The 11,291-nt window shown below is 38.1% G+C and overlaps 1 protein-coding gene across 8 annotated transcripts; it reads left to right on the top strand.

The window, feature by feature from the left end:
* The first annotated feature begins 1,175 nt into the window (after positions 1 to 1,175).
* Positions 1,176 to 11,291, top strand: LOC102203216 (uncharacterized). Of its 8 annotated transcripts, XR_001290252.1 has the most exons (21): positions 1,199 to 1,263; positions 1,711 to 1,870; positions 2,153 to 2,387; positions 2,969 to 3,072; positions 3,166 to 3,271; positions 3,359 to 3,400; positions 3,527 to 3,645; positions 4,187 to 4,243; positions 4,349 to 4,409; positions 4,501 to 4,724; positions 5,706 to 5,759; positions 5,843 to 5,897; positions 5,984 to 6,079; positions 6,233 to 6,271; positions 6,355 to 7,796; positions 7,911 to 7,961; positions 8,755 to 8,926; positions 9,031 to 9,114; positions 9,276 to 9,371; positions 9,921 to 10,061; positions 10,167 to 11,291. XR_001290252.1 is itself a non-coding variant. In XM_013908661.1 (15 exons), exons 2-15 carry the CDS (start codon positions 1,763 to 1,765, stop codon positions 6,924 to 6,926), a joined length of 1,872 nt encoding a protein of 623 aa, XP_013764115.1. In that variant the 5' UTR covers positions 1,199 to 1,263; positions 1,711 to 1,762; the 3' UTR covers positions 6,927 to 8,746. The 8 variants fall into 8 exon arrangements, 1 of the variants encoding a protein (XP_013764115.1); XR_001290251.1 differs by lacking the exon at positions 7,911 to 7,961; XR_001290254.1 differs by having other exon boundaries at positions 6,355 to 7,961; positions 8,755 to 8,823.

Raw genomic sequence — 11,291 nt, 5'->3', positions numbered from 1 at the left:
AAGCATCTTAGTCCTTTCAATGTAAAGAATGCAACAACACCAGCTTGTAGCTCTGCATGCACCTGTCTCTTCATGATACAAACCAAAAGTGAAAGTAATGTGAACACTTCTTACACTGCGCTAAAGTAACAAATACTTCACATTGGCAACCTGTTTAAATGCAATAATTTTGAAGCATTATGAATGAAAGCTAACTCCATGTTTAAGTGAAAAGAAATGAGATTAGCAAGGCTATCTGCTTTTTTTAATGGTAATAGCAGAAACTGAAAAACATAAACACAGCACAAGTTTTAAAGTGTTCAAACTTGCATGGACAGGGACAAGCAGAGTTCGGTTACACGGGTGGTGATATGCCTCACTGTTCACTCACTCTTTATTAACTGGTTCTTAAACAAAGAGAAGATGTTATCTTAAACTGGAAATTTCTGATTATTGCAGTGCATTGAAAAACAAATCGGACAAAAAATGAAATGGTAAATGCAGAAAGGCTTGAAAACTTCAGTGCCATTGTCTCACAGTGACAAAGCAAAAACACTGATATACGTTTTCTTTTCTTTTTTTCTTCTTTTTTTTCTTCTCAAGAGACAGACACGGTTTTGAGTTTAGTTAAGCATTATGTGGTCAAACCAGTTGAGCTGTTGTGCAAGGTGTGTGCCATTGTGTTCCTCCTTGAATAATTCTCACTCAACGGGCTGCATTAGAGTGGATGAAAGACATGCAAGTAGGTGTTAAACTTGTTTATCTAGGCACAGTATACCAAAAACAGCAACACAAGGAATTTTTGACAAAGGCACAGAGAACACATTATCAAGTGCTGTCCAAAAAAACAGAACAAAAAACCCAAATAGGAACTGTTAACTGTTAAAGTAACACTCTGTGTACTGTTTAAGAATACTTTAGTCTTATAAAGGTTGAACCTTGTTCTGATTTAAAAAAAAAACAACAACAAAAAAACCCAGAAAAAAACCTCCTTGTGGACTTTGAACTTTGTCGTTTGTGTTGGTTACACTGTAATCAAGAATTCGGAGCAGGAAGTTTTAGGATTATGCGCATTGCTGAGTCTCGGTTGCAGACAGGAACAGAAAGAAAGAGAGGCAGGGAGAGAGAGGGAGGGACTTGTCTTGATTCAGTACAATGACGTGCGGTGTGGTGCAATTTTCACATGACTCAAGCACTTGTGGGATACTTTGGTAAGGTGTGGAGCTGAATACCCAGTAGAAATGCACACTTTGGCGTGGATTACAACACAAGGTTTTAAAGAAAGTAAGACTATTCTCTATTAGATTACTAATTTTGCTGTAGTTTTATGTCATTATACTCCTGTCTTATCTAATGTCATACTACAGTGTTCTTATTTTTCATGTTTGAATGCGTTTTAAGCAAGGACTATTGAGTTAACAGCGAACACTGTAATGGATTTGTTAATAACACAAAGATTGCCAATGCCAGTCAAGTTGCTAGATCTAAATTGTATTGATTAAGTTATTCTGTTAAACAAAATAACTTATTTTTTTTTATCTCTTTTTGACTAGACCATAAACAAATGTGAAACACATATTCATATATGTGGGTTTATAGTTTATCTCAGTGCCTCACTCCCTTCCTTGTACAAATAGAGTTTCTATGTGTATAACTTCCAATCTCTAACCCAGCTGATGATCAGGAAGCAGCCAAATTACTCGCTTAACAAGGTTTGAATGTTGCCCTCAGAGAAATATGCGTAGAAGAATGCTGTAGGACTGCTGCAGATACCTAAAGAAGAATGTTGGCTCTTGGATGGTCCTTCTGGTGTATTTTACTGAGTCTACACATGCCACTTCATGGCTTGGAGATTTTTGAACATGACAGCCACAAAGTCATTTGCTCACAGGTACTATAATTTACAGTGCTTAAATACACCGACAATGGCATGCCCTGTACATAAAACACAGTTTTCATTGATAGTTTATCATAATGTCCCTGAACATTTTCATTTCCTGTTTCACCAATTAAGTTATCTGTTCTTAAACATTTAATTAAAAGCAGACAAAAGGTTATATGATCAGAGTGTTTTATGTTTTATAACATAGTCATCAGAACTGCAAATATTGCCACCCAGGCTCATTCAGTAACAAGTCAAATGTTTTTCCTCCAATTTTTTTTCTCCTTAAAGGGTCTCTCTAAATGCAAGATGAAAGATGAGATGCCTGTTAATCCCAGCAAAAACACTGTGGATGTTCAGACACTAAAACCAGATTTTAAGCTCTGCTGTACGAACAAGACAGCATGTGCATTATGTTTGGTGATAGACATAGAGTTTAACATCGATCCAGATGAAGACACGGAGGATCAAGGCTCCTCTGGCTCAGAAATGGAAGAATACAGAGAAGACAAGATCACTTCACAAGGTATTTGAAATCCACTTATAAGTTCAAACATCAGCCTTGTATTAAAACAAAAGGAAACTGTAACGTGCCTTTTTATGTGATGCAATTTTTAAACTTTTGTCTTGGTTGAAGGAAAGCCACTACAGTGAGCAATGACTCTTATTTACTTGAAAGTCAGAGTTACTTGCTGCGATATACAAGCAGATGTGTTTTGGAAGCCATCCAAGTGAGATGTAGAAGAACATGTTCTGGCATGTTGGGAATCATCACTGGAACAATGTCTGAGCAAACATGGAGTTTATTTGTGAAATGGTTCGTGTGAAATGAACACGTGTTTGGCTAACAAAACAACAATTTAGCTCACAATAAAAATCAGTTACATCTGATTTGCTTTTTCATAAGTCAATCTGAAGAAGCAGAGGTTTGTTGCAACGCTGTCATAGATAACAGTGGCACAAGTGAAAACCACTAGCTTCAGTTACTAATGGTTAGTAATACAATATAAGTCAAGCGTCTTGACAGATAAGACTACTGGCTTATTGTGGAAATGAAGTTTCAATTCTTTCTTATCCACACCTTCGTTTGTTTCTGTGTTACCACAGGGTCATTGACAGTATGTTATTGCACAGAAGCGTCCATGCCAAAGTGCAAGAAGGTGGTGTTTACAGTGAATAATGAAGCTCTTACTCAACAAAACCAGCTAAAGGTATTGTAAACCCCATGTACTTTGCACTGCCATTACTGCCTCACTTCCAGCATACTTGTCTCATTAACGCTGATCTGTATGTGACTTCTACAGATCTCAGTGGTGATTACTCAGTCAGATGGCTTTCCCTTTGAAATCTCCCTGATTGTCCGTAGCTCAAGTATAACTGAAAGGGTTGCTGCTCCTTCTTTTAATGAAGGTGTGTATTTTTAATTACGTTTGAACTATAAAGCTACAGCTTATTACACATCTGGCAACAGTGACATATATACCTGTTTGTTCTCAGTGTGCTCCCAGGAACTGCAGAAAACTTTACCAGAGTGTCAAGGTAAAACACACAATCAAACAATGTCCCTGTGCATTAAAGCAAAAAACAACAAAAATAGAGAGAGAGAGAGAGAGAGAGAGAGAGAGAAAACATATCTAATAACTGACACTGATTTCCTCTTTTCAGTGCCCAAATTCACATTTGCAGTAAACTCAAAGATGAATCAAGTGGAGCTGCAGCTTGAAGACGGGAATAAGATCCCCCCCTCGATGTGCATCCAGTACGAGCAGAAAGGAAGGTGTCAGGTTAGTGATATCAGTGCCTTAATTTCATGACATTTATAGTTTGTCATTTATATTCTGTACAAAGGTTGGAAAGGGTTTGACTTTTTTTTTTAGTAAAAGAAGCAAAAACACCATTCCAAGTAAAACTGTAGCATTAAAATTTCACTTTATTTCAAATTATTAGAAAGCATCAGAGGAGAAATTACTCATCATGTGGAGTTTTTCATGATGTTATATAAACACGAATAAGTATACAATCATAATATTCGATGGCTGGTGTAGGTGAAGCTAATTTTATTACTTTTAGTGTGTGTGAAGAAGGTATTTAGTTTAAGGAATAATTCGAGAATTTGAGGAGGAAATGCTTTCACTGCTTTATTAAATGCACTGCAAATAATAATAAGTAATCATTAACACTGCAAAGTAACTACCTGATAAACATAACCTGATAAATGTAGTGAATATTGTCTTCCTCTGCCCACAAAAGTAGCTGGGCAATTAGGCAAATTGTACTAAAGTTGTACTACTCTTCGCTGAAGCCATTTTAAATGTTACTCTGCAGAGTTGGAACAGGATGACCATACCACTGTACTCCGTAACCCGCTGCATGTGTCTCCAGGTATCATCAGCTCTTTTACATGATTTCTCCTGGCTAATATCAGCAGTCTTGTGTCCCATGCAGACTTATATGACTATCATATTCACATATTCACATGTCCTATAGCTGTGGTACGAGGATGGACAAAGGTCTACACGGTCACTACAATGCCCCTTCAATAAATCTGGTGAGAAAATTTGAGCAATGTGTATTTATTTAATTGGGATGATTACCTCCTTGAAATGTAGACATCATAACTCACTATGTGTCTCCCCTAGATTCTCTAAATGAATCACAAAAGAACATATGGGAAAATATCACCGTGTCAAAGCCCCATGTACAAATGACCAGCTTTGGAGAAATGTTATCCTGGAACGTGTCTGCACCTTGCAGGCTGGATGGTAAAGTGTGGCTGCTTAAGAAACACAGTCGAAGCAGGAGTGCCTTCAGCCAACAGCTGGAAAATGGCACTGCATGGAAACAAAACATCAAGGGACTCTGGGTAAGAAGTGATACAGCCTAGTGAGGCGTGCACTCCTCTTTTTCAGACTCTTCACTATTACTATCTATCTATCTATCTATCTATCTATCTATCTATCTATCTATCTATCTATCTATCTATCTATCTGTTTTCAAGACCACCTGAAAATGGTAAAAAAAAAAAAAATCATATTTTACATGGTTGGATCTTAACAAGGTTCCATGTAGAGCTTCAACATCCAACAAGAAGAAAGACAAAACATTTTTTGGAGCACGCAATTTATTGAAAACAGTGCTGAAACAACTCAGACAATTATGGCGCCCCTTCCACTGTGGCGTGTAGAAAACATCTCAGGTGGGATCTGCTTGTCATGCCACTAACGTTGGAATCAAGGTTACATTTTTTCTCATCAGAGAATAAAACTTTCTTCCACCTTTCAATGTCCCGTGTTTGGTCCAAACGGTCAGGTATATGGATTTCAAGAGACTCTTTTTGCGATCCTGTTTATGCAGTTCAGCAACCTGACGACACTCAAAAAGGGAACATTTTTTTGCTTTTGCCTTCAGAACATCGTGACAGTGTGATTACCTGACAGAATTTGACAATGAATCAATTTTTCTTTGACAGATTTGGCCTTTTGATCAGCTGTAAAACAGCCTGTTTCAGTTTCAGCGTTGTTTTCAAAAAACTACATGCTCAAAAATGTTTTGTCTCACTCCCATTTCTTCTTGTTGCATATTGAAGCGCTACTTGGAACCTTGTTAAGATCCAATCATGCAAAAAAAAATTTGCCATTTTTGCAAGTGGTCTTAAACTTTTGATTGGGATTGCATGCACTATATCAGTTTGTTCCAGCTCTTAATTGAAAATAAAGGACATTTGCAACGAGTGAAGTACCAATATTAGTATCAATGTATCTGTATTAGACAAAAATAAAATAAAACAGTGTCTAGCTGAACACCCTATTTTATAAACTAATAGGATTTGCAATTGTTTCATCAGGTGAACACATTTGTGTTTGAAAATGTACCCCTCCGGCCCTTGCCGTGTTTGATGGTAAAGTATTCCAAAATGTATAGACTTAGTCATACCTGATTCCTGAACAGAGGTAACTCCTTTGTTTTTATTTGTTTGTGCAGATGAGAGTAAAGGGAATGGAACATGACCTAGGTCCATTTTGTTTTGATGACAATGGTAGGTACATGTCACATTTTAAAAATTGTAAAAGAATAGCATTCTTCTATTTTCTGAAAAGGGATTTTATTTTTTCCTGGTTGCAGCTGGCAGGTGGCGCTGGAGTCTCCTAGCCACTGCTGTTATGCTGCTGGCTTTCATTACTGTGCTGTTGTTATGGTCCTTTCATAAATCTATCAAGGGTAAGTTTGAAAATTTCCTTTTCTTTTTCGCGTTAGTAGTCTAACAATAACATCGCGTATTCACGGTGCAGCGAATCAGTTATTTGTGAAGAGATAAATATCCATGTAGTGATAAATTCAGTGATTTAAATTTACCTGTTCTTACTTTTATAGGATGGGTGTGGAGCTGGCAACACGGTGGGATAGTAAAAAGTGAGTTTTTTTCTCTACTTTCACTAAAACACACAAACACATACACCCACAACAATACAATTCTAACTTACTTTTCTCTAAAGTTGGTAAGATGCGTCATGTTGTCCTGCTGAGCCCCCCAGACGTGGATGATGCCACTTCTAAGTTGGTGTGTCAGATCGGGTCCAACCTCAGCGACAAGGGCTTCAGTGTGTCTGTCGACCAGTGGAGCAGGAGGGAGCAGTGTAATTGGGGGCCTCTGCCATGGCTGCATTCACAGCTGCTGGAGCTTAACAGCCTGGGTGGCCGAGTTCTGCTGGTTCTGACACGTAGAGCCTTGGAGAGAACCGAAGAATGGATGCACTGGAACAAAGATATTATCAACGAAAGCATGGGGAACAAAGAAAATGATCTACCAAAGCTGTGGTCACCGTATTCTGATTTGTTCACAGCCTCCCTGTCCCTCATTCAAGCTGACAAGCTCCTTGATAGAGCTGGTAAACGTTTCGTTCTGGTGAAATTTGATTCCCACCCAAGAGAGACTCACACCAGAGACAGGTGTTTACCAGAGCTTCTTCAGGGGCTGCCACTGTTTAGTCTTCCCTCTCAGAATCAGTCTCTCCTAGCTGAGCTAACTGTGACAAAGACAGAGAGAGGATCATATGGAGGAAGGTGAGGTACTCCAATGGCTAAAAAGGGACCAAGACCAGCAAGAGGGCATCATCGTGTAAATCTTTTAAATCACCCAAATGTACTTTAATAAGCTGTATTGCTTTTTTGTGTACATGAAGAATATGTTCATCAGAGTTGGCTGCCATGAAGATGATATGCTAATGAAGAATAAGACTCCCGACTCAGTGATAAGTGATACAAATACAGTCAACAAATTCCATACAGAGACCATAACCAATAATCTGTTGTTCTAAATCTCCACATACCTTCAAGCCTTATTTTATTTTATTTTTTTAAATCTGCTTAAGCAGAAGCAGCTGCTGTACCAGGACAGTGTATACAAACTGACAGTATAAACTAAGTCCTGACATGTCTTGAGATGATCATCTCTGTACACAAAGACAACGGCAAAAAAATCTGGATGATCTATTCATTTTGGTCTTTTAGGGGATTTTTTGAAAGCAAGAACGATTATAGTCTTATTGTCAAAGCTGCAAAACTGTAACTCCTACAGACTAAAAATAACCGTGCACGGAAGCCTGTCCACACCTGTCTATAACTATATTTGCCTCTGTTTTTGTTTTTTTGTTTGGTTTAAAAGCTAAAACACATCGAGTTATGATTGGTCTTTGGAAGGACAGCGGCTCTTATTGGGCCAGTGTAAGGACTTACTGAAGTACTTGTTATAAGTATTACCACATTCCGTAAGAGCGGTGTCTTGGGACGGATATGTGCTCCGCCCGCGCGGGAGGTGTGAGTTATCTCTGCAACCGAACACAATGTAGCCAACAGCCGGGTCATGTGTCAAGCGGGTCTGTCTTGGATTCGCTTCTTTTAAAGTTTTCTGCCCGTTTCACCCTATAGCAGCGCGAAGGTAACGAATACTCTTCATTTCAGAGTCAGTTTGTTGCTGGTCGTGTTGCTTGTTTTAGTGTCAGATTTTCTGTCGGCTGATATGTTGTTGTTTTTTTCAACGTGAAACATGAAGAACCAGAGACTGGCATCAAGGCTACTTTATATTTAGAAGCACGGTAACCGAGTACGTCCGGTTTCTTTTGGTTTTGTTTGTTTGTTTATGTTAATGTTCGTTTTTATATTGAACCAAACAGTGGTGGAACAAATAAATTAACTAAGAATATTTTAGAAGTTAATATCCTTTATATGGAAAATCCTAATTAGGGTGTGTTAAGCAATGTATTCTGTTACCCCAGCCAATACTGGAGGTTTCCATTTTTAGACTTTTCGGGAAGTAAAACAAAATTTATTAGCTTTATAGCAACTTAATAATTTCTGCTCAAGTGTGGTGCATAATTTGCTACAGCTGCAGATAATATTGAGTACAATGTAAACAATGTAACCACTCTACTGGGCAAACTAGGTGATGACATCATTTCTAAATTACCACAAGCCTCTTTTTTTCAGCATTTAGTTCAATAAAAAAAATCAATCAATAAATAAAAAACAGTCAGAACATATAAGACAACAAATACCTTTGATATGATATATCTGTGATGTTCCAGTAACTGTTGATAATAGCAGTTAATTGATATAGCTTTCAGAACTGTAGTAGTATTTTTGTGTATTTTTAAGCAACCTTTGTTTATATGTAAAACTTTAATATTTAAAACCTGTGTCAAAACAAAACAAAAACGTTTGTGTTATGTGTGAAATATTGTGAAGCAGTGTTGGAGACCATTAAATATAATTGTGGAAAATAACTGATATTGTCATGAAGTAAACAGATAAATCTCACTTTATCTCTACTAACACAAGCACCATTTCGTAAAGACATGGTATTTTGGAGCAAATTCATAGTTTCCTTTTCTGGCCAGATGGGCATGAAGAGTCTCCACAGAAACCTGCTTCAGGGTGTTTGTCTATGGAGTCTGCTGGCTGTTCAGGTGAGCAGTTGTCCAGATAGCTGCAGTTTGTGTTCAGGGCCAGAAAATGACCAGTGTGAGGAATGCAGAGATGGATGGACACTCCATAATAAGATCTGTGTAGGTACTGTATACAGAGCTTCTTTCTGGAGTCAAGACATTATCACTTTTATATTAAATTTAAAAAAAAAAAAAGGTGTTTTTACATTTTTAAATGTTGTGTTTTAGACATCGATGAGTGTGGCACACAGCTGGGTAACTGTCCTCCAAACAGTTACTGCTTTAATACAGAAGGATCCTTTGAGTGCAGAGGTCAGTGCCTTAGAGTTGGTGTTAAAGAAACTATGTTGGATACTCATGCAGAAAATTAAGAATTGGACCTATTGTTCACTTGTTTGCTTATTATTTGCAGCAGCTTAAGAATGCAATGCAGGCAGTGGATTAAAAAAAGGAAATGACCCCTCTTTTCTCAGGCTGCGACGTGGCCTGTGTGGGCTGCTTGGGTAGCGGACCAGCACGCTGCAGGAAATGTGCTTCTGGGTACAGACTGACAGGATCCAAGTGTTTGGGTAAATACAAGAGAATAGTTTGTACATGATATATGCATGAGTTCCAAAAATGCTGGAACACTGTAAAACTGGCCTGTGCCATATTGTGTTGTAATAAAATACCTGGTATGATTCTTTCTCACAATATAAAAGTGTTTTTGCAATATTGTTGCCTTAAAAATAGCACAAAATGCACAAAAATGAGACAAGCTCAGGCGTGTTTGAAGAAAGAGCTTGTATGTCAGCCTCCAGTGAAAAGAGTACACTGAAAAAATATGCAAGAAAATTGTTCCCATTAGAGGTCAAAACAACAAAACTTGAGGCAAAAACACCATTGAGTGCAACCAGGCTATGAAGGAGGAGATACTAGTAGATGATTAAATGTGAACCAAAAGCAAACAAATGACTCAGTAAAGCATCGCTAGCTATATGTACTAGTTTAACGCTATATGACAGACAGAGCAAAAAGTAGGTGAAAAATAATGATGCAGGTACATGGTGGAAAAGTAGAGCTCCAAAGTTCTAGCTGCTTAAAAGGTCTGACCATTCTGTTGCTATTGTTTTGCTCAGATATAGATGAATGCAGTGACCGTGTGCTTGCCTGCCATGGTCTCGATGAGATTTGTACCAACACAGAAGGATCTTTCGGTTGTGACTGCGCTGAAGGATTCATCCGCATGGACAGTGTTTGCGTGAAAAAGCAGTTGCCTCGTGAGTGCCACCTAATGTTAACCATGGACACTTACAAATACATGAACAGAAAATTTGCTCAAAGGAAACCAAACTGAATTCTTCTTTTCTCCCACCCTTCTGCAGATTTTGAGGAGAAAGGTCTATTTGAGGATATCCAGGATGATGAGGTGGAGATACTGAAGCAGATGTTTTTTGGGGTGGTCCTTTGTGCTCTGGCAACACTTGCAGCAAAGGGAGATTTGGTCTACACATCTGTGTTTATGGGAGCATTGGCAGCCATGGCGGGTTACTGGCTTTCTGATCGAGGCGACCGATTGTTAAACAGCTTTGTAAAGGGACATTAGAGTTGCAGACTTTTGCAAAGAGAACTTTACAGGAAATGGACAAACCAATGCGCTGCTGCATAGAGTGGCCATGGAGTTTTGCATTATTTTGTACTGTGTGGAATATAATATGTGCTTTTAAAAATTTCTTGTTTGTTAAAGTGTATAAACTATTACTTTAAGTTTATGCTGCTTATAAAATTTTTTGATTCAGGAGGGTGACATTTAGTGTGCCTTATCTTCTGCAAGTCTGCAGATTTTTCTCAGACTCATGGATTTAAATTGTTTTTCCATAAGTCAGTGTGTGATATCATAGTCCTTATGGAGTACGGAAAAGAAAATATATTTGTGCAGTGAGATTACAAAAGGTTGATTCAGTTAAGCAGCTAAAGAGTTGAAGTGCATTTGGTGGTATCTAACATCGTCTTATTTCGTAGAATAAAATTACAGATGTCTTGAATTCTATGTGCACATTGCAGTTTTAGTGAGTTTGATTACGGAGATTCAAGTAAAACCTGTTAAATCTAAAAGTATTGGCACAGGCACCCAGGAAAAACTGACTTTCAGGGTCTCAAGTATCTTTCTCACAAGGACATTAATGAAGCTGCAGACATCTAAATACCACGGTGAATGTTGTCTCACTTTACACAAGTAAGAGCCAAAGAATCCAAACTAAAGATCTAAACAAAGGGGGGAGAAGGTATCTTAGCAGAAGGCTTAGGAAGAAAGTCATGTGTTTAGATTATTATATATCAAACAAACACATTAATGTTGTGCTCCTGCAGCAGTCCAAGGTAATGACCATGGCCAGTCTGCTGTTATTTGTATGTACTGCATTAGAAATGAGCAACGATTGGGGTTTTTTCTCTCTGTATTTGGAGCAGCCAAAATACAATGAGAGGATGCTTTCACCACCCTTTTTTTT

Source organism: Pundamilia nyererei, unplaced genomic scaffold (assembly GCF_000239375.1).
Source record: "Pundamilia nyererei isolate P.nyererei 1_Seehausen unplaced genomic scaffold, PunNye1.0 scaffold00012, whole genome shotgun sequence".
NCBI classification, from domain to species: Eukaryota; Metazoa; Chordata; class Actinopteri; order Cichliformes; family Cichlidae; genus Pundamilia; species Pundamilia nyererei.
This window is presented reverse-complemented; position numbering and strand designations above follow the sequence as displayed.

Bases quoted from the DNA above. Each gene is read 5' to 3' on its own strand.
- LOC102203216 (XM_013908661.1), top strand. From the start codon at position 1,763: ATGTTGGCTCTTGGATGGTCCTTCTGGTGTATTTTACTGAGTCTACAC. The intron at 4,725-5,705 runs GTAAGAAGTGAT...TTGTTTCATCAG, and splicing joins AAAACATCAAGGGACTCTGG to GTGAACACATTTGTGTTTGA. The intron at 5,898-5,983 runs GTAGGTACATGT...TCCTGGTTGCAG, and splicing joins ATTTTGTTTTGATGACAATG to CTGGCAGGTGGCGCTGGAGT.